The sequence below is a fragment of the Salvelinus namaycush genome, chromosome 3, assembly GCF_016432855.1.
Source record: "Salvelinus namaycush isolate Seneca chromosome 3, SaNama_1.0, whole genome shotgun sequence".
NCBI classification, from domain to species: Eukaryota; Metazoa; Chordata; class Actinopteri; order Salmoniformes; family Salmonidae; genus Salvelinus; species Salvelinus namaycush.
In genome coordinates, this window is record NC_052309.1 from 9,637,122 (window position 1) to 9,658,153 (window position 21,032).

The 21,032-nt window shown below is 43.5% G+C and overlaps 1 protein-coding gene across 2 annotated transcripts in view; it reads right to left on the reverse strand.

Moving 5' to 3' along the window:
• The window catches only part of LOC120044909 (rab GTPase-activating protein 1-like), a 161,748-nt gene extending 141,672 nt beyond the window's left edge, over positions 1 to 20,076 (reverse strand). The window contains exons 1-5 of one of the 2 annotated variants that reach the window (XM_038989640.1): positions 19,979 to 20,076; positions 8,422 to 8,629; positions 1,944 to 1,973; positions 761 to 1,061; positions 68 to 281 (exon numbers count right to left, since the gene is read on the reverse strand). In XM_038989640.1, the coding sequence (XP_038845568.1) occupies positions 68 to 281; positions 761 to 1,061; positions 1,944 to 1,973; positions 8,422 to 8,577 (701 nt within the window). In that variant the 5' untranslated portion in view covers positions 8,578 to 8,629; positions 19,979 to 20,076. The remainder of the gene's footprint in view (positions 1 to 67; positions 282 to 760; positions 1,062 to 1,943; positions 1,974 to 8,421; positions 8,630 to 19,978) is intronic. The other variant, XM_038989642.1, reaches the window with a different exon arrangement.
• Between the last annotated feature and the right edge of the window lie 956 nt (positions 20,077 to 21,032).

Below are 21,032 nucleotides of genomic sequence, written 5' to 3' on the forward strand. Positions count from 1 at the left end.
CCGGATGGGACCACAGACACACACACAATATTCTCCGGTGTTGGTTTGTTTGGCAAGCAGTGCTGACCTGACGGTGCCCTCTGAGACGCCGGGCACAGATAGGGTGACGTCCAGGGGTAGCTGGCACTGCCCTCTGAGGACGGTCATCATGCAGAGCGCTTCCACCTCACTGCGGGGGGCATTGACCGAGGCACAGCCCAGGTAGGTCAGCTTATTGAAGACCACACTGTCCTCGTCTGGGATGGGTGTACTGGGGCTGCACTCCGATGACGACTCATCCCCTGTGGAAGTCAAAGGTCACACAGAGAGGGTCTAGTGAGAGGGAGAGACATCAGATTAACTCGGAATCCAAAATCTAACCGTAGACCCTACCCCTAGGACATTGGATATACAGAATTGATATTTCCACCCAGCCAATCAGAAGACAAGATGAAGCTATTACCGAGGTTGTGACATCTATCCAATCCTCTCATATCTACAGAAGTGTCTAAGGTGTAGAGGAGGGGCCCATCCAATCCAGCCAGCTGGAGATTATTATTTTGCGGTAAAATACACTCCAGGCCACTCTTGAATGTGTAGAAATAGATAGATAACCATGTGCAAATGATAAGGGATCTATATATTTTCCAATATGAGCACTTTTTCTAGACCGCAAATAGATTTTGACAAACAAATCCGTAAACCCCGATGTGGCCCTTGAGCCAAAAAGTTTCCCTACCCCCGGTGTAGGGATTGATTTGGTATCCTTGCTATGACTCACCGCGGTACGATCGTTCATTTAGCTCGCTCTCCTGTGCACCTTGTGCGGATTGGACGGGCAGAACCATCTCAACTTTTGGCGGGGTGTTGAGGGGGTCGCTGAGGGGGTCAGGGCACGGTTGGGGCACGGACTGGAGTGGTACTGCTGTGGTGGGCTGGGACACATGGTCCCCCCCTCCCACCTGGTCTCCCCAGCCACCACCGCCACCCCCACCGCTCAGAATCTGGTCAGCTACAGAGGGGTCCATCAGAACATCCTCCAACTCCTTCTGCAACTGCTGCTCACTGCCGTTCCCCACAATCTGTTGTCACACACACACACGGTCAGGCGGATGGACGCACACAAACAGACGGACACAGACCGCCAGAGGGCGGATGGACACACACGAACAGACAGAGAATCCCAGAGCCAGACACACACATACACACACAGATGGGGAATACGGTCAAAATACAAGGTTCATTATCATTCATCAAGCTACCTAAGAAACAGTTCATTAACCTCAATAACTTTTTTCCTCCCCAATTAACTGAATGGCTAGGTTTAACATGTTATACTGATCTTGAGATTCTCTCCAAGTGATTGACAAGGGAATTGAGAGGGAAAAGAGACTTATCAAACAGAGGAAGTAACAGGTGATTAGTATGTGAATTAATTTAGTATTGTGAATCCATTAGATCACTACAGGTGGGTTAACAAGTGTCTAGATACTACTTCTGGTATGTCTGTTTATAAATTGTAGCCTATCGAAGAAGAGAAAGCACATTCTCACTATCTACAGGTGCCAAGTTCATCGAGCTGACAGAAGCTAAGCAAAAGAGGACATTACAGTAACAGAGGGGCACAAATACTGCAACACCAACTAGTGAAGACTGCGAAGCATAGTTCTCAGCCTACAACAGAAGTATAACAGCGCATCACACCCTAAAGTGGCGGACAAGGCTGCAAGAGGAGGGAGGGGTGGCTGGGTGACTGACTGGGGGTCTGGCCCTAAAGCCCGGGACTGATAGCTAGAACAAGAACTTGCTCCAGAGCAACTGAGCTAGCTGCTACCTCATCACAAGACAATCTAGGGCCTTCAAATCATTCAACAGCCAATCAAAAACACTTAGAGCCTCACCGAGCACAGACAGTGTCACCACAGAATCACAGCACAGAGGGAGAAAAAGAGATATAAACTGACCTTAAAGCTGACCCCTTCCTCAGAAATCACCTGCGTAACAAACAACACATTTAGACACAATGTGCTACATCCCTCTACCTAGTGGGCTTGGGGAGAAGTGACTGGAACAACAGGGAAGTTTATTTTCTAATCAATTCTGCTGATTAATAGATATGGTGATGATGTGTACAGTTGGAGTTGAAACTTGTGAGTTTAAATTTTAACATTCCTTAGGCTAGTCTAAATATCTTCTATCTCAACCCAAGGAAATTGAGTAGACTGAGTAGCCTGCCCCTGAATAGCTGGGTATAGTCATTTCAGTAGTCCACTAGCACCACCTGCTGGTGACGTCAGAGCACTACATCATCCCAAGATGGGTCTGTCCAGAGGCACCAAGTAAAGTAAAACATTTAAGGGTAAACTAACATGAACATAAATGTTAACAAACATATATATATATGCACACATACACATATCATGTCTGTATATTACGTGTGTGTATATAGCGTGTGTGTGTATGTATATATATATACAGTTGAAGTCAGAAGTTTACATACACTTAGGTTGGAGTCATTAAAACTTGTTTTTCAACCAATCCACAAATTTCTTGTTAACAAACTATAGTTTTGGCAAGTCGGTTAGGACATCTACTTTGTGCATGACACAAGTAATTGTTCCAACAATTGTTTACAGACAGATTATTTCACTTATAATTCACTGTATCACAATTCCAGTGGGTCAGAAGTTTACATACACTAAGTTGACTGTGCCTTTAAACAGTTTGGAAAATTCCAGAAAATTATGTCATGGCTTTAGAAGCTTCTGATAGGCTAATTGACATCATTTGAGTCAATTGGAGGTGTACCTGTGGATGTATTTCGAGGCCTACCTTCAAACTCAGTGCCTCTTTGCTTGACATCATGGGAAAATCAAAAGAAATCAGCCAAGACCTCAGAAAAAACAATTGTAGACCTCCACAATTCTGCTTCATCCTTGGGAGCAATTTCCAAACGCCTGAAGGTACCACGTTCACCTGTACAAACAATAGTACGCAAGTATAAACACCATGGGACCACGCAGCCGTCACACCTCTCAGGAAGGAGAGGGATGAATGTCTCCTAGAGATGAATGTACTTTGGTGCAAATCAATCCCAGAACAACAGCAAAGGACTTTGTGAAGATACTGGAGGAAACAGGTACAAAAGTATCTGTATCCACAGTAAAACGAGTCCTATATTGACATAACCTGAAAGGCCGCTCAGCAAGGAAGAAGCCACTGCTCCAAAACCGACATAAAAAAGCCAGACTATGGTTTGCAACTGCACATGAGGACAAAGATTGTACTTTTTGGAGAAATGTCCTCTGGTCTGATGAAACAAAAATAGAACTGTTTGGCCATAATGACCACTGTTATGTTTGGAGGAAAAAGGGGGAGGCTTGCAAGCCGAAGAACACCATCCCAACCGTGAAGCACGGGGGTGGCAGCATGATGTTGTGGGGGTGCTTTGCTGCAGGAGGGACTGGTGCACTTCACAAAATAGATGGCATCATGAGGGAGGGAAATGATGTGGATATATTAAAGCAACATCTCAAGACATCAGTCAGGAAGTTGAAGCTTGGTCACAAATGGGTCTTCCAAATGGACAATGACCCAAAGCATACTTCCAAAGTTGTGGCAAAATGGCTTAAGGACAACAAAGTCAAGGTATTGGAGTGGCCATCACAACGCCCTGACCTCAAGCCTATAGAAAATGTGTGGGCAGAACTGAAAAAGCGTGTGTGAGCAAGGAAGCCGTTCCTGTCATTGGCAGCAGTTCTCTGATGTTCAGTTCAATGACTGGAACGAACTGCAAAAATCACTGAAGCTGGAGACACATATCTCCCTCACTAGCTTTAAGCACCAGCTGTCAAAGCAGCTCACAGATCACTGCACCTGTACATAGCCCATCTGTAAATAGCCCATCCAACTACCTCATCCCCATACTGTATTTATTCATCTTGCTCCTTTGCACCCCAGTATCTCTACTTGCACATTCATCTTCTGCACATCTACCATTCCAGTGTTTAATTGCTATATTGTAATTACTTCACCACCATGGCCTATTTTTTGCCTTACCTCCCTTATCTTACCCCATTTGCACACACTGTATATATACTTTTTTTTCTCTTTTATTGACTGTATGTTTGTTTATTCCATGTGTAACTCTATTCAATGTGTAACTCTGTGTTGTTGTATGTGTCAAACTGCTTTGCTTTATCTTGGCCAGGTCCCAGTTGTAAATGAGAACATGTTCTCAACTTGCCTACCTGGTTAAATAAAGGTGAAAGAAATAAAAAATAAATTAAAAAATACAAACCTGACTCAGTTACACCAGCTCTGTCAGGAGGAATGGGCCAAAATGCACCCAACTTATTGTGGGAAGCTTGTGGAAGGCTACCCGAAATGTTTGACCCATATTAAACCATTTAAAGGCAATGCTACCAAATACAAATTGATTGTATGTAAACTTCTGACCCAATGGAATGTGATGAAAGAAATAAAAGCTGAAATAAATCATTCTCTCTACTATTATTCTGACATTTCACATTCTTAAAATAAAGTGGTGATCCTAACTGACCTAAAACAGGGAATTTTTACTTGGATTAAATGTCAGGAATCGTGAAAAACTGAGTTTAAATGTATTTGGCTGAGGTGTATGAGGACCAGAGGACATTTCTCCAAAAAGTACGATCTTTGTCCTCATGTGCAGTTGCAAACCGTACTCTGGCTTTTTTATGGTGGTTTTGGAGCAGTTGCTTCTTCCTTGCTGAGCGGCCTTTCAGGTTATGTCAATATAGGACTTGTTTTACTGTGGATACAGATACTTTTGTACCTGTTTCCTCCAGCATCTTCACAAGGTCCTTTGCTGTTGTTCTGGGATTGATTTGCACTTCTCGCACCAAAGTACGTTCATCTCTAGGAGACCGACCGCGTCTCCTTCCTGAGCGGTATGACGACTGCGTGGTCCCATTGTGTTTATACTTGCGTACTATTGTTTCTACAGATGAACATGGTACTTTCAGGCGTTTGGAAATTGCTCCTAAGGATGAACAGACTTGTGGAGGTCAACAATTTTTTTCTGAGGTCTTGGCTGATTTCTTTTGATTTCCCCATGATGTCAAGCAAAGAGGCATTGAGTTTGAAGGTAGGCCTTGAAATACATCTACAGGTACACCTCCAATTGACTCAAATTATGTCAATTAGCCTATCAGAAGCTTCTAAAGCCATGACATCATTTTCCAAGCTGTTTAAAAGGCACAGTCAACTTAGTGTATGTAAACTTCTGACCAACTGGAATTGTGATACAGTGAATCAATCTGTCTGTAAACAATTGTTGGAAAAATTACTTGTGTCATGCACAAAGTAGATGTCCTAACCGACTTGCCAAAACTATAGTTTATTAACAAAAAATTTGTGGAGTGGTTGAAAAACGAGGGAAGTTTACATACAGAAAATGATAATTTTGCAGTGGTCTCTTGACTTTTTCCAGAGCTGTGTGTATATATATATATATATATATATATATATATATATATATATATATATATATATACATTTTTATTTATTTTAATAAACATTAGGCGACAAATACACAGAAGAATAACTTGAGATCACTGGGGTGTGACCTACAGCCTGATAACACATACAGTATGATATCACTGGGATGTGGCCTACAGACTGATAACATGTACAGTATGATATCACTGGGATGTGGCCTACAGACTGATAACATGTACAGTATGATATCACTGGGATGTGGCCTACAGACTGATAACACATACAGTATGATATCACTGGGATGTGGCCTACAGACTGATAACATGTACAGTATGATATCACTGGGATGTGGCCTACAGCCTGATAACACATATAGTATGATATCACTGGGATGTGGCCTACAGACTGATAACATGTACAGTATGATATCACTGGGATGTGGCCTACAGACTGATAACATGTACAGTATGATATCACTGGGATGTGGCCTACAGACTGATAACATGTACAGTATGATATCACTGGGATGTGGCCTACAGCCTGATAACATGTACAGTATGATATCACTGGGATGTGGCCTACAGACTGATAGGCTGTACAGTATGATATCACTGGGATGTGGCCTACAGACTGATAGGCTGTACAGTATGATATCACTGGGATGTGGCCTACAGACTGATAGGCTGTACAGTATGATATCACTGGGATGTGGCCTACAGACTGATAACATGTACAGTATGATATCACTGGGATGTGGCCTACAGACTGATAACATGTACAGTATGATATCACTGGGATGTGGCCTACAGCCTGATAACACGTACAGTATGATATCACTGGGATGTGGCCTACAGATTGATAAACTGTACAGTATGAGTGTTTGTTAGGACGGAGAGTGAGAGTGAGTGAGAGTGAGAGAGAGAGAAAGAAATAAGAGCGAAAGAAAAAGAGAGAGAAGAGAGAGAAAGAAAGAGTGAGAGAAAGAAAGAAAGAGAGAAAGAAAAAGAGAGAAAGAAAAAGTGCGAGAGAGATGAAAATCTTAAATGGAGAATAATTCCCCCACCCAGCCCAGGCAACCTGACACCATAAAGACACACAGGATTGATGAATCTCCTGAATGTCTGCCCTCAGCAGCTTCCTCCATAGACATACATAGACTACAGTGTATTCATGTTTATTTACAGTACATCATTGGCTTCCTCTCCCCTTAATGGATGTGCTGTACTGACACTGTAAATATAGGCTAATGAAAATGTACTGTTGGCTAGTTTTCCCTTTGACAGTTTCCTTTGACAGCATAAAATGGTACAGACCCACATGAACAGTAGGGCTGGCACAACTGCTCTATAACCGTGTAACCGACGGTTATGGATAAATAACCGGCATAACCCCCCCAAAAAACATTATCTCCCCCCCCCCCCCCAAAGAACTGCTGGCTGAAGACGGGATGGCCGGTCATTCATGCGGTTGAGTCCGTTTCTGCGGTAACATGGACTCGTAACAACGTGATGAAACTTTGTTGCCCCTTGCTGAAACAAGACAGCTGTTGTAGCAAACGATGAATTGAATGGGCTTGGAACATCTAACCCTGGCAATTTGACTGGTAAACTCATGGGTACACTCGCAGCCGCCTGGTATTGTGATGCAATCATTTCCATGGTAATGGAGAATTTCATTCAAATGATTTTAACTGATGTGGCTCATGCAATGAGTATATTATTTTGTAATGTCAGTTGAGTTGAATGGTGCATCTGCAGTAGCTTGTGAGGGACTTAGGGGCCAAGAAAAATGTATTCAGCCTCCTGAGGTTGAAGAGGAGCTGCTGTTGCACCTTCTTCACCACGCCGTCTGTGTGAAGTGACCATTTCAGGTTGTCAGTGATGTGCATGCAGAGGGACTTGTGGAATAATCTCCAAAACTCTCAAATGTGATGATTTGGTGCCTCTAGGGCAATTCAGACGGCTCATTGAGGACATTTCTACTGAAGAATGTGTTGGCTTTCTATACTTCTGTTTATTATCTCTGTTTAGTTTTCATAGTTGTATTTATTCATTTTACCCTTATTTTACCAGGTATGTTAACTGAGAACACATTCTCATTTACCGCAACAACCTGGGGAATAGTTACAGGGGAGAGGAGGGGGATGAATGAGACAATTGTCAACTGGGGATGATTAAGTGACCATGATGGTATGAGGGCCAGATTGGGAATTTAGCCAGGACACTGGGGTTAACACCCCTACTCTTACGATAAGTGCCAAGGACTCTTTAGTGACCACAGAGAGTCAAGACACCAGGGTTAACACCCATACTCTTATGATAAGTACCATGGGATCTTTAGTGACCACAGAGAGTCAGGACACCAGGGTTAACACCCCTACTCTTATGATAAGTACCATGGGATCTTTAGTGACCACAGAGAGTCAAGACACCAGGGTTAACACCCCTACTCTTATGATAAGTACCATGGGATCTTTAGTGACCACAGAAAGTCAGGACACACGTTTAACGTCCCATCTGAAAGACAGCACCCTACACAGGACAATGTCCCCAATCACATAGTGTATTGATGTGTATATTTTTGTGCATATTTGTGTAATTACAGGGCTCATATGTCAAAGAGACCTTGGTCTCAGCATGACTCCTTGTCAAAATAAATGTTACATTCAAAAAACTCCATCACTGCATTGCTTAGGCCTACACCACCTACCCAGGAAGTTCAGATCTACAGTGCAAACATCACAGGGTTAGGTAGGGGCCAAGGAAGTAGCCTGGTCCCAGATCTGTTAGTGCATGTCTACTCCACTTGTCATTGTCAATGTTTGGCATGACAATTTTCATAAAGAGTTGGAGAGCAGCAACAGACTGGCACCCAGGCTAAAGGTGAAAGGTTGTGAGTGAATTAGACCCGGGCATGTTAGAGTTCTGTCCACTCACCTAGGTACTCTTTCTTTTGTCTTACCTTCAGTCCTGTCTTTTCGTCATCGCTACCGTTATTAATGGAGGAGCCTGGGGTGTCGTCCCCCAGCCGCGACACCAGCACAAAGTCCTCACTGTTCAGGGTGGACACTGAGTCGGACGACACGCTAATTTTCCCCACCGAGGCCTTGTCATCCATGACAGCTAAACCAAGCCAGACGCATAAATGGAGGGGAAATGAGTAAAATCACCTAGAAAGGAAAAGGAAAAACAAAAATAAAAGTAATGATGAAATGAGGCCGATATTGTGAATAGCATTTATTATTTAACCTCAAGAAAAACGGTAGGGGAAGTATCAAGAACTCCTACAGGGAGCATTGAGGTTGAGCTTGTGCAGTTACACATAAGCACCTGATGGTGGCAGCAGTGAGCTAGTCCTTTTGTTGAAATAAGAGGAAAAGGACAGTTTGAGAGAGAGAGAGGGAAGGATAAAGGCAGAAAGAGGAAAGTGGATGAGAAATGGAGAAAGAAAGCAGAGGGAGGGAAGAAAATAAGAAGATCCATATATTGCATTGAAAGTTGAGTCATTCATTTCAGTAAAGTATAATATAAAACTTGTCATAACGCAAGGTACAGTTTTAGCCATGGTGATGCAAAATCAAGTGTCATACAATACAAAGCCAATGTGTGTGTGGATATGAGGGAGGTAAGCTGGGACATGGGCGGGGCACGCCTCTAGGTGCACTTGTCAGAAACATCCCTTCCATCACAGTAGTGCTGTTAAAGAGATTCACTGGTACTTTTGTATACTTTTTAGCCACTAGTTCTGAAAGTAATGCTCACAAGCCAAAAAAGTGGGAGCCGAAAATTGCTTACTATGTCACATATATGCAGATATGTGCACCATGTCATTGCTCTGTCTCTCTCTCTGCTGTGTGTCACGCAAATGGCGAGGGGCTGAATGTCACTGGCTGGAACTCGAATGTCTAAGGGGCTGGGCCACATTGGGGAAAATGTAGGGAAAATGGCGGCGCACAGCTAACAGTAAACATAATTGAGTTAAGACCGTAATTATGCTCATAGATTATGCATGTATGAACTACACATTGACACATCCAGCCCAAATCGGGAGGTTTAAAACAAATAAAAATAAAAAAAGTTAACTTACTTGTCACCAAAGTTCCCGAGCATGTCTTTAATGCAAAATTTGGCCTTCATCATCTCCATGGCAATATTTAAATAAGAAACAAACTCAGCCTATTATAGGCTTACTGTACACATTGACTGTTCTTTGGTTCTTCATCTTAATGCAGGACTGTTCAAAAGCACCAGTACTCTGTAATACTATTTGAGAAGGTCCTGCACACTCATTTCCTAGGAGGCAAAGGTCCAGATAGATGTTTCCATTTATCAGTGTAGTAAACAAAAAACTTAAAGAGACCTACAGTACCAGTCAAAAGTTTGGACACACCTACTCATTCAAGGGTTTTTCTTTATTTTTACTATTTTCTACATTGTAGAATAATAGTGAAGACATCAAAACTATGAAATAACACATATTGAATGTATTTTATATTTTATATTCTTCAAAGTAGTCACCCTTTGGCTGACTTGCCTAGTTAAATAAATGTTAAATTTGCCTTGACAGCGTTGCACACTCTTGACATTCCCTCAACCAACTTCATGAGGTAGTCACCTGGAATGCATTTAAATGAACAGGGCTGCGGTATGACCGTATTACCGCCACACCGGCGGTCACAAGTCATAAAGGCAGTTAAATTCCACATGACCATTTAGTCACGGTAACTAGGCTTCTCCAAGCTCTGATGGTCATTAGTATCCTACCAAACTGCCTGGTACTCAGCACTCTATTGTCCCTCTAATGACTCTGACATCAATGCAAATGTAATGTAAATCTAATCAAACACTTCATAAGAGCTCATGTTGCACAACATTTCTATAGGCTATGTAATTGCGGGAGAAAACAGAGTGATGGCCTCTTAAAAAGAGGAGAATTCTATCAGCTTTCTATAGGCTAGGGCTACTATATTTATTTCTCAACTCTCCAAATATTAAGCACATTGCTTATATTTACAACAGGAGTATTCCTACCTGGCTGGCATGAAAATAAACCACGGGGAAAAGCGGCCTCCATTTGCTATTTAAGTGCATAGATGACATGGATTTTTCCCCTGCTTCGATACAGGTGCTTGATAATGGTCCATTCTAAATCAAAACAAATGTCACATATATTATTTAGTATATTTAAAGACAAGATTAAATCAAGAATAGTTTGATGGGTGACAATTTTAGCCTATCACTTGTGAGTTGTATATTATCACTTGTGAATGATGCCCAACATAAGAAACAATGCCTTTTTTTCTACTTGTTTCAAATCATAGTCACACACCTCATGTAGCCTAGCCCATAGGCCTATATGTTTTAATAAGGTTAGTCACACACCTCATGTAGCCTAGCCCATAGGCCTATATGTTTTAATAAGGTTAGTCACACACCTCATGTAGCCTAGCCCATAGGCCTATATGTTTTAATAAGGTTAGTCACACACCTCATGTAGCCTAGCCCATAGGCCTATATGTTTTAATAAGGTTAGTCACACACCTCATGTAGCCTAGCCCATAGGCCTATATGTTTTAATAAGGTTAGTCACACACCTCATGTAGCCTAGCCCATAGGCCTATATGTTTTAATAAGGTTAGTCACACACCTCATGTAGCCTAGCCCATAGGCCTATATGTTTTAATAAGGTTAGTCACACACCTCATGTAGCCTAGCCCATAGGCCTATATGTTTTAATAAGGTTAGTCACACACCTCATGTAGCCTAGCCCATAGGCCTATATGTTTTAATAAGGTTAGTCACACACCTCATGTAGCCTAGCCCATAGGCCTATATGTTTTAATAAGGTTAGTCACACACCTCATGTAGCCTAGCCCATAGGCCTATATGTATTGATAAGGTTGGTAGCATCATGTAGCCTAGCCCATAACCCTATATGTATTGATAAGGTTGGTAGCATCATGTAGCCTAGCCCATAACCCTATATGTATTGATAAGGTTGGTAGCATCATGTAGCCTAGCCCATAACCCTATATGTATTAATAAGGTTAGTCACACACCTCATGTAGCCTAGCCCATAGGCCTATATGTTTTAATAAGGTTAGTCACACACCTCATGTAGCCTAGCCCATAGGCCTATATGTTTTAATAAGGTTAGTCACACACCTCATGTAGCCTAGCCCATAGGCCTATATGTTTTAATAAGGTTAGTCACACACCTCATGTAGCCTAGCCCATAGGCCTATATGTTTTAATAAGGTTAGTCACACACCTCATGTAGCCTAGCCCATAGGCCTATATGTTTTAATAAGGTTAGTCACACACCTCATGTAGCCTAGCCCATAGGCCTATATGTTTTAATAAGGTTAGTCACACACCTCATGTAGCCTAGCCCATAGGCCTATATGTTTTAATAAGGTTAGTCACACACCTCATGTAGCCTAGCCCATAGGCCTATATGTTTTAATAAGGTTAGTCACACACCTCATGTAGCCTAGCCCATAGGCCTATATGTTTTAATAAGGTTAGTCACACACCTCATGTAGCCTAGCCCATAGGCCTATATGTTTTAATAAGGTTAGTCACACACCTCATGTAGCCTAGCCCATAGGCCTATATGTTTTAATAAGGTTAGTCACACACCTCATGTAGCCTAGCCCATAGGCCTATATGTTTTAATAAGGTTTGTATCACAACTAAAGTGGCAAAATAACTTCTTAAAATGAAGCACATTAATCTGCTTTACAAGGGGTGTAGAGCCTAACTGGCATTCATAAGCAGCATGTGAGTTTCAAGTTTGGGGAAGATAATTTTCACCATAAAAATGCACCGTTATAATAAAAGCATTACATGCATAATTGCATTTTGCGGTCACTTTTGATCATGGTGTTTTCCTGCTAATGGAACATTCCTACTTTGAAGAATCTCGAGCAGCATGTAGCCTAGTGGTTAGAGCGTTGGGCCAGTAACCAGCAGGTAGCCTAGTGGTTAGAGCGTTGGGCCAGTAACCAGCAGGTAGCCTAGTGGTTAGAGCGTTGGGCCAGTAACCAGCAGGTAGCCTAGTGGTTAGAGCGTTGGGCCAGTAACCAGCAGGTAGCCTAGTGGTTAGAGCGTTGGGCCAGTAACCAGCATGTAGCCTAGTGGTTAGAGCGTTGGGCCAGTAACCAGCATGTAGCCTAGTGGTTAGAGCGTTGGGCCAGTAACCAGCATGTAGCCTAGTGGTTAGAGCGTTGGGCCAGTAACCAGCATGTAGCCTAGTGGTTAGAGCGTTGGGCCAGTAACCGGCAGGTAGCCTAGTGGTTAGAGCGTTGGGCCAGTAACCAGCAGGTAGCCTAGTGGTTAGAGCGTTGGGCCAGTAACCAGCAGGTAGCCTAGTGGTTAGAGCGTTGGGCCAGTAACCGGCAGGTAGCCTAGTGGTTAGAGCGTTGGGCCAGTAACCGGCAGGTAGCCTAGTGGTTAGAGCGTTGGGCCGGTAACCGGCAGGTAGCCTAGTGGTTAGAGCGTTGGGCCAGTAACCGGCAGGTTGCTAGATCGAATCCCCGAGCTGACAAGGTAAAAGTCTGTCATTCTGCCCCTGAACAAGGCAGTTAACCCACTGTTCCTAGGCCGTCATTGAAAATAAGAATGTGTTCTTAACTGACTTGCCTAGTTAAATAAAAGGTCATTTTTATATTTTTTTAAATATAAAATATATTTGGATTGTTTGACATCTTTTTGGTTACTACATGATTCCATGTGTTATTTCATAGTTTTGATGTCTTCACTATTATTCCATAATGTAGAAAATAGTAAAAATAAAGAAAAACCCTTGAATGAGTAGGTGTTCTAAACGTTTGACTGTATGTGTGCTCTCTAAGGTCAGTCAGTGAAAACTGCCAGGGCACGACAACATTTACAAATTGCACCTTTTGCATTCTACTATTACAACTCAACAGCAGAAAGTTGAAAGCCTGAATGAGTTCCTAAAAAAGAAAGTTTAATTATTTTTAAGTCGGGACCCGCAGTCCGTATTGATCCGGTTCTGGGTCCGGACCGCGGTCCGTATTGATCCGGTTCTGGGTCCGGACCGCGGTCCGTATTGATCCGGTTCTGGGTCCAGACCGCGGTCCGTATTGATCCGGTTCTGGGTCCGGACCGCGGTCCGTATTGATCCGGTTCTGGGTCCAGACTGCGGTCCGTCACTTGCGTGATGTATTGGTGTCTCTACCTTCTTGCCATTTGTAGTGTTGTCTGTGCCCAACCATGTTTGTACCACGTTTTGTGCTGCTACCATGTTGTGCTGCTGCCATGTGTTGCTATCAAGTTATTGTCATGTTGTCTTGCTACCAGGCTGTGTTGTCATCTTAGGTCTCTCTTTATGTAGTGTTGTCTCTCTTGTCGTGGTGTGTGTTTTGTCCTATATTATTATTGAATTTATTTTTAACACCCCATCACATGATCCCTCTGACACCCCATCACAACAGGGCTGTGACTGTAATACCTACGCTAACCAATACAAATATTTACTTGACCAGCAAGGAATTATTGCCCCAAATATATTCAAACACTAGGCCTACATGCTAATTTGCTGGGAAATATGTAAGTCACACAACTTAAGTACCACTTTCAAAGATCCCCAGGGAACTGACCCACCATTTGATTCCTCTGAGTCTGGTAGCTAATGAAGGCCTAATGAAAGCCATGTGATGTTTGAAAGGAGCCTTTTCTCACACAGCCTGCCAGGTTAACATGGCTGCTGATTTCTCTAGCAGGAAGAGGGGAGGAGGTAGAGAGATGCCAGCTACACGTAAAGGAAAAGGAGAATGGAGGGAAACAGAGCAGAGAAAGAGAAGGGATGTAACAGGAAGAAAAGCGCACCAGAAGGTTTTGGCGGAGGGTCAGGAACCATACAGCAAGCTATACTTAGATCCTTCCCAATAATGGAGGAATAGGAGGAACAAACATGGGAGCAGTTCACACAAAGACGACGGCTAGGTGCTCTACAGTATGTCAATAACACACTCAAATCCAACAGGGGGCAATTCCACAGTAACAGAGTGACACTGAGACTTTAAAATGTATGTCAAACAAAAAAACAATGATTGCAAAGTTAAACCAACCATATAACTCTGTGCACAAGGACTACATTGAACAATTTCCACAAAAACACATTTACTGAAAGAACAGTGCAGATGCAAAGTATTTCAACCGAATGACGGCACTAACAGCACAAACCATCATTCTGGATTCAACAGGTTATTTCAACCGAATGACGGCACTAACAGCACAAACCATCATTCTGGATTCAACAGGTTATTTCAACCGAATGACGGCACTAACAGCACAAACCATCATTCTGGATTCAACAGGTGACTAGTTCAAAAATGCATGAAAGTAAAGCATGGTTGGGGTTTTTATTCTGAGCTGTTGAGACTCCTTTCTTGAATTTAGCCAAATTTGATGCAGCTTTGGTTTTCTAGGACAGCTAGGGGGCTGGTCATATGGCATTTTAGGGCCATCAAGACCTCACTTTTAACCTTTATTTTGAGCCTTTCCAGAATTGAGAATTACACCAACAATGAAAGCAATTGTCTGAGGATGGTGCTGGACCATCTGATATAAAAAGAACAAGGGAACAGTTCGTCACAAGTCATGTGACATGATTGTCTTGGACACAAGGCTCTAGGCATAACCACCACTCACCAACCACATTGTTACATCATAGACACTGACAACACTTCCTTCAAAATGAACACAAAGTGGCTCGGTGCCTAATTATTTTCAAGTCACACACATAGACACAGAGATGCCAAAGATTTTAATAACTAACCCAAAATAGACCAGATCCTGTCGTTTCCAATCGGAGCAAATTAATCAAAGTGGGCAGAACAAACAAGGAGGTGGGCAGAGCCAAGCACAAGCTAGTGAGATCCTATTGGCGCATTCTAGCATTTAATTGCATATTTCCATTAGGGAACGCCTACTCTAAAGTGTGCGTGTGCAATAACTCAATTCATCCTGGCACTTTGGGTGAAATCCATCTGGCTCCATCTTCTCCCACTGCCGGATACTGGGCTTCCTCATCACCATATCTGGTAGTGAGTGGAAACGCCAACCGGATGCTTCACACTTATACATCGGGTGAAATATCTGAAAAGATATTGTAGATGCACCCAGGCAGAAATTCAACACACACAGTATATGTTTGTTTATTAAAATCCCCATTAGCTTTTACAGGAGCAGCAGCTACTCTTCCTGGGGTCCAAGTATGGGACAGTTAGACAGTCACATGCATGAACGGACAATCAGACTGGAACACACGATACACTGGCTGAAACTGAAAAAACAAACCACTTTAATAGTTGCACTGACACATTTACACAAGAAGATGTTGTTTCATGTTGGTGTCTCACACCCTGACACCCTGCTCTGTTCCCCTGCTCCCAGCTCCTTATAAAGGCTGTTTTGTCAAGGCTTTCCCTCTCCCTCTCCCTCTCTGAACTGAAACAAGCTGCTGATGTTTCCTCCCTCCGTCTCTCCCCTACATCTATCTCTCTCTCTCTGTCTCTTCCCTCCGTCTCTCCCCTACATCTATCTCTCTCTCTCTGTCTCTCCCCTACATCTATCTCTCTCTCTCTGTCTCTTCCCTCCGTCTCTCCCCTACATCTATCTCTCTCTCTCCGTCTCTCCCCTACATCTATCTCTCTCTCTGTCTCTTCCCTCCGTCTCTCCCCTACATCTATCTCTCTCTCTCTGTCTCTTCCCTCCGTCTCTCCCCTACATCTCTCTCTCTCTGTCTCTCCCCTACATCTATCTCTCTTCCCTTCGTCTCTCCCCTACATCTATCTCTCTCTCTCTGTCTCTTCCCTCTGTCTCTCCCCTACATCTATCTCTCTTCCCTTCGTCTCTCCCCTACATCTATCTCTCTCTCTCTCTTCCCTCCGTCTCTCCCCTACATCTCTCTGTCTCGTCCCTCTGTCTCTCCCCTACATCTATCTCTCTTCCCTCCGTCTCTCCCCTACATCTATCTCTCTCTCTCTGTCTCTCCCCTACATCTATCTCTCTCTCTCTGTCTCTCCCCTACATCTATCTCTCTTCCCTTCGTCTCTCCCCTACATCTATCTCTCTCTCTCTGTCTCTCCCCTACATCTATCTCTCTTCCCTTCGTCTCTCCCCTACATCTATCTCTCTCTCTGTGTCTCTTCCCTCTGTCTCTCCCCTACATCTATCTCTCTCTGTCTCTTCCCTCCGTCTCTCCCCTACATCTACCTCTCTGTCTCTTCCCTCCGTCTCTCCCCTACATCTCTCTCTCGTCCCTCTGTCTCTCCCCTACATCTATCTCTCTTCCCTTTGTCTCTCCCCTACATCTCTCTCTCTCTCTCTGTCTCTCCCCTACATCTATCTCTCTTCCCTTCGTCTCTCCCCTACATCTATCTCTCTCTCTGTGTCTCTTCCCTCTGTCTCTCCCCTACATCTATCTCTCTCTCTCTCTGTCTCTTCCCTCCCCTACATCTATCTCTCTCTCTGTCTCTTCCCTCCGTCTCTCCCCTACATCTATCTCTCTCTCTCTGTCTCTTCCCTCCGTCTCTCCCCTACATCTATCTCTCTCTCTCTGTCTCTTCCCTCCGTCTCTCCCCTACATCTATCTCTCTCTCTCTGTCTCTTCCCTCTGTCTCTTCCCTCTGTCTCTTCCCTCTGTCTCTTCCCTCTGTCTCTTCCCTCTGTCTCTTCCCTCTGTCTCTTCCCTCTGTCTCTCCTCTACATCTATCTCTCTCTCCCCGTCTCTCCTCTACATCTATCTCTCTTCCCTTTGTCTCTCCCCTACATCTCTCTCTCTCTCTCTGTCTCTCCCCTACATCTATCTCTCTTCCCTTCGTCTCTCCCCTACATCTATCTCTCTCTCTGTGTCTCTTCCCTCTGTCTCTCCCCTACATCTATCTCTCTCTCTCTCTGTCTCTTCCCTCCCCTACATCTATCTCTCTCTCTCTCTGTCTCTTCCCTCCGTCTCTCCCCTACATCTATCTCTCTCTCTCTGTCTCTTCCCTCTGTCTCTCCCCTACATCTATCTCTCTCTCTGTCTCTTCCCTCCGTCTCTTCCCTCTGTCTCTTCCCTCTGTCTCTTCCCTACATCTATCTCTCTCTCCCCGTCTCTCCTCTACATCTATCTCTCTCTCTCTCTCTCACTCTCGAATCCATATATGGGAAGAAAGCAAATGGGGGTTATTCTGATTGCCAAGCTGATGCATCAAGAACCAGTTTCTGTCTTCTGTTCTGTAGGCTTAGCTGTTGTCATGTCAGCTGTATCTCACCATGACAACACCATCTATCTATCCCTTCAGAGAGACCATGTTAACATTTCTAGATGTTCAACATATTGACAAAAATGACTGGCTGGGCTGTTAATAAAGCCTCTCAGTGGTCATCAGTCAGTGTATTCGAGAAGTTAGGCTAGGGTCTGCTTTGCTCACTGTTCAGCTGCTGGAGTAGTTTGGTTACTAGAGTTCGGCTAATCAGCTGCCACAGCCTTTCAACAGTCGTCAGCTGTGTCTTCAGTCCCGGCGCTGCAGGGGGACTCTTATCTCTTTGTGCCCTTGTCTGTCGCTCTCCCTACAGTTGAACTGGCTGCTTTAAGGCCTGCCAGGCCAGCTGAGCTCTCCTCCTCTAAGTGCCTCTCATCTCACTAGAGGAAGACAGGGACTGGGACTGTGAGCAGTCAGGCTTGCATATCCGCTAGTTTCAACCACATTTACAGCAGTGATTTCAAAGGCAGTGAGAAAAAGAAAACGAGAGAGACACAGACAGAGAGAGACACCGGGGTTACAGTTGAGCTTGGGACAGTCAAGTCACGAGTGGCAGTGCACAAAAGAAAGAGAGGAGGGGGAGAGAAAGAGAGAGGCAGAGAGAGACTGTGACAGTCACTGAATCACATTGTGCCGGTAATGATAACCATCTCATTTTGAACCTAGAGAACTCAGCCACATGCACAAGCTTGACTGGCTTAGGGTGACTTCTGGCTATTCATAAAGGGATCCTACACACACAGTTCCCCATCATAAGCTACTAAACTGTATTATGTGGAAGTCGAAGACTGAGAAACGGCATGAAGATCTCTACTCATATCTGTGTGTTGGTCTGGCCTACACCCTTTCCTTGTAAGAAAGGTTGCATAATACAATCAATCAATGAACAGCACATGCCAACACTGACACTGAAACTCCCTTCCCATAGCTGAAAGACCAGGTGGTGTGCTCAGCTACTTCAGGGGTACAGTAACAGTACACACACCATGTGTCTGTCTGCATAGAGAACAAGGACAGGTGTCTTATATCCACACAGGTGACATCCTGCAGGCGAACACCTGACTACCTTGTTCAGCAGGTACAATTTGCACCGAGTACCACCTGTGAAAGTTCTCTGGGGAAAAGCCTTGTCCTGTCATGACCTGACTCTTGTCCATGCCTGGCTGTCAACAGATGCCACTGCCAGGCTGACTGGACAAGGGGGTAACAATGCAACAACAGTAAGGCTTATCTATACCTGAAGTAACACAATTCAAGGCTACATGGCCAGATATTAATTTGCACAAAGGAAAATTACTGAAATTCTGCAGCCTGGTATAGAATTCAAAACACCTGCACACTGTCAACAACAACTCCACCAAACACTGATCAAATACAACTTTAGGACAGAGCTTTCCTCCACTGGGGCTCCCGAAGCAGGTTTATATGCAAATATTTGAATATAGTTCAGGATAATGGGGAGGAGGGTGCGTGACAAGCTGCATAATTGTTTTGTCGACTGCTGCTTGTATTTCAGATGAGTGAACAAAGCTCACCTGGTCTGGCTACGTTGCCATGACTACCGCTATGCGGGTACCCTGATGTAATTTGTTAGTCATCAGGGGGCCACCAGCTAGCTGGCAAACTATTCATCTGCCAATGCCGATTATGGAATTTAATACCAAGCAACTAGCTAACGTAGCTATCTTTTTAGTCCCCTTCATTTGTAAATAACGCTAACGTAAGGTTAGCACGATTATTTGATATGCAAACAAATAACGTTAGCTAAACGCCCATCTAACACACGATTGAGTGCAATATACTGTACAGTAGCTGCCTGGGTAGAGCTAAGTTAACTAGCTAACGTAGATAGATAGTTACCGAGAAAAATAACCAGCATTACCTCTAGTTAGCAGATAGCCCCGCTAGCCTAGCTAACGCGTTAGCTACCTAACTGCTTTCTCCAGCCAACTTAAATTGAAAGAACACTAACGTTATATATCTAACTAGCTAACGTTACTGACTAGCTACTGTCTAGTTTGGACATAAAACCAAATATAACAAAATCTGTGATAAATCCTTTCGCAAAACTTGGCCTTCATAGTGATGCACAAGCCTTGAACGTTGACGTTCGTCCAGCAGCCCACTGCACTGTCGGAGCTAGCAATCTAACAACAGACGCATTAGCTTCAAATTATCCTGTTCAAAGGAGACAACATATTTATTGAAAACAAATATGCATGTAAGTGTCGAATATCTTACCTGTGTCCACAATTGTGTTTTATTCCAAAGACGGTTGACATAACATTGCACAAGTTAGCTTGCTACTTCTGCAACACCATTCTTTCTGTAAACAGAACCCAAACCCCACGGTAACGGCGCATGCGCAGTACAATGCCCTGGTTGTCAAAGTGTAGCCGTGCAAAATATTTTTTTTTTAAGTCTATTTGAGAAAATTAAGAGGCACTGAGTGTCTGAGAAAAATCGAATGAAGTGTCAAATAAGTATTCTGCATAGGATTCAGGCATACCAGTAATGGCCCCGTGAACATGTGGTGAAGATCAGACAGTGCATCACCAGAAAATGTGGATGATGAACATATGGTTCTTCTTGTCGCCACCTACTGTGCTGGAATGTACGATCAATCAACTTCTACCACACCCTCCACCCTCCCCCCAAACCCAATTAAACGTTATCTACAATCAGGTATTCCCAAACTGGGGTCTGCCGAATAAAAATATTATTCACATAAAAACATTTATTTTACAAAAATAATAAAATAAAATGAAACCATCTAGTGTTCTGCGAAATAACAATACAATGTCAAATACAGGTAGCCTAGTCAAATAATTAATATCCAATCACATTATCTGTTACTTTCCAGCGGGAATTCCACTAACAGACGGTATGAAGCCAAACGTAGCTGCTACTCATTCTGTTTGCTCGAAAATTGATAAATGATTCAAAAAAAGTAAGGCCCGCGTCCATAGAGACACATACCAGCTCTACTGATAGTACTGCTACTACCAGCAGTACTACACCTGCACCTATTGACGACACAAGTTGTTCTGCTTCCACGAGCACATCCAATGCTAGCATCAGTAATTCTACATTTGTTGTTAGCTCAGCTAGCATGGACACTGACAGTTTTGAATCTGAAGCAGCCGAAGAGCTACTGCCCCCTTGCGAACAACAGACAGGGACGATGGACCATCGAAGAGGCGCAAATATGATGAGTACATTTATTTATTTTTTACATTTTTAGTCATTTAGCAGACGCAGAGTTATGTGCATCCTTTCAAGCTCACTCTTCTCA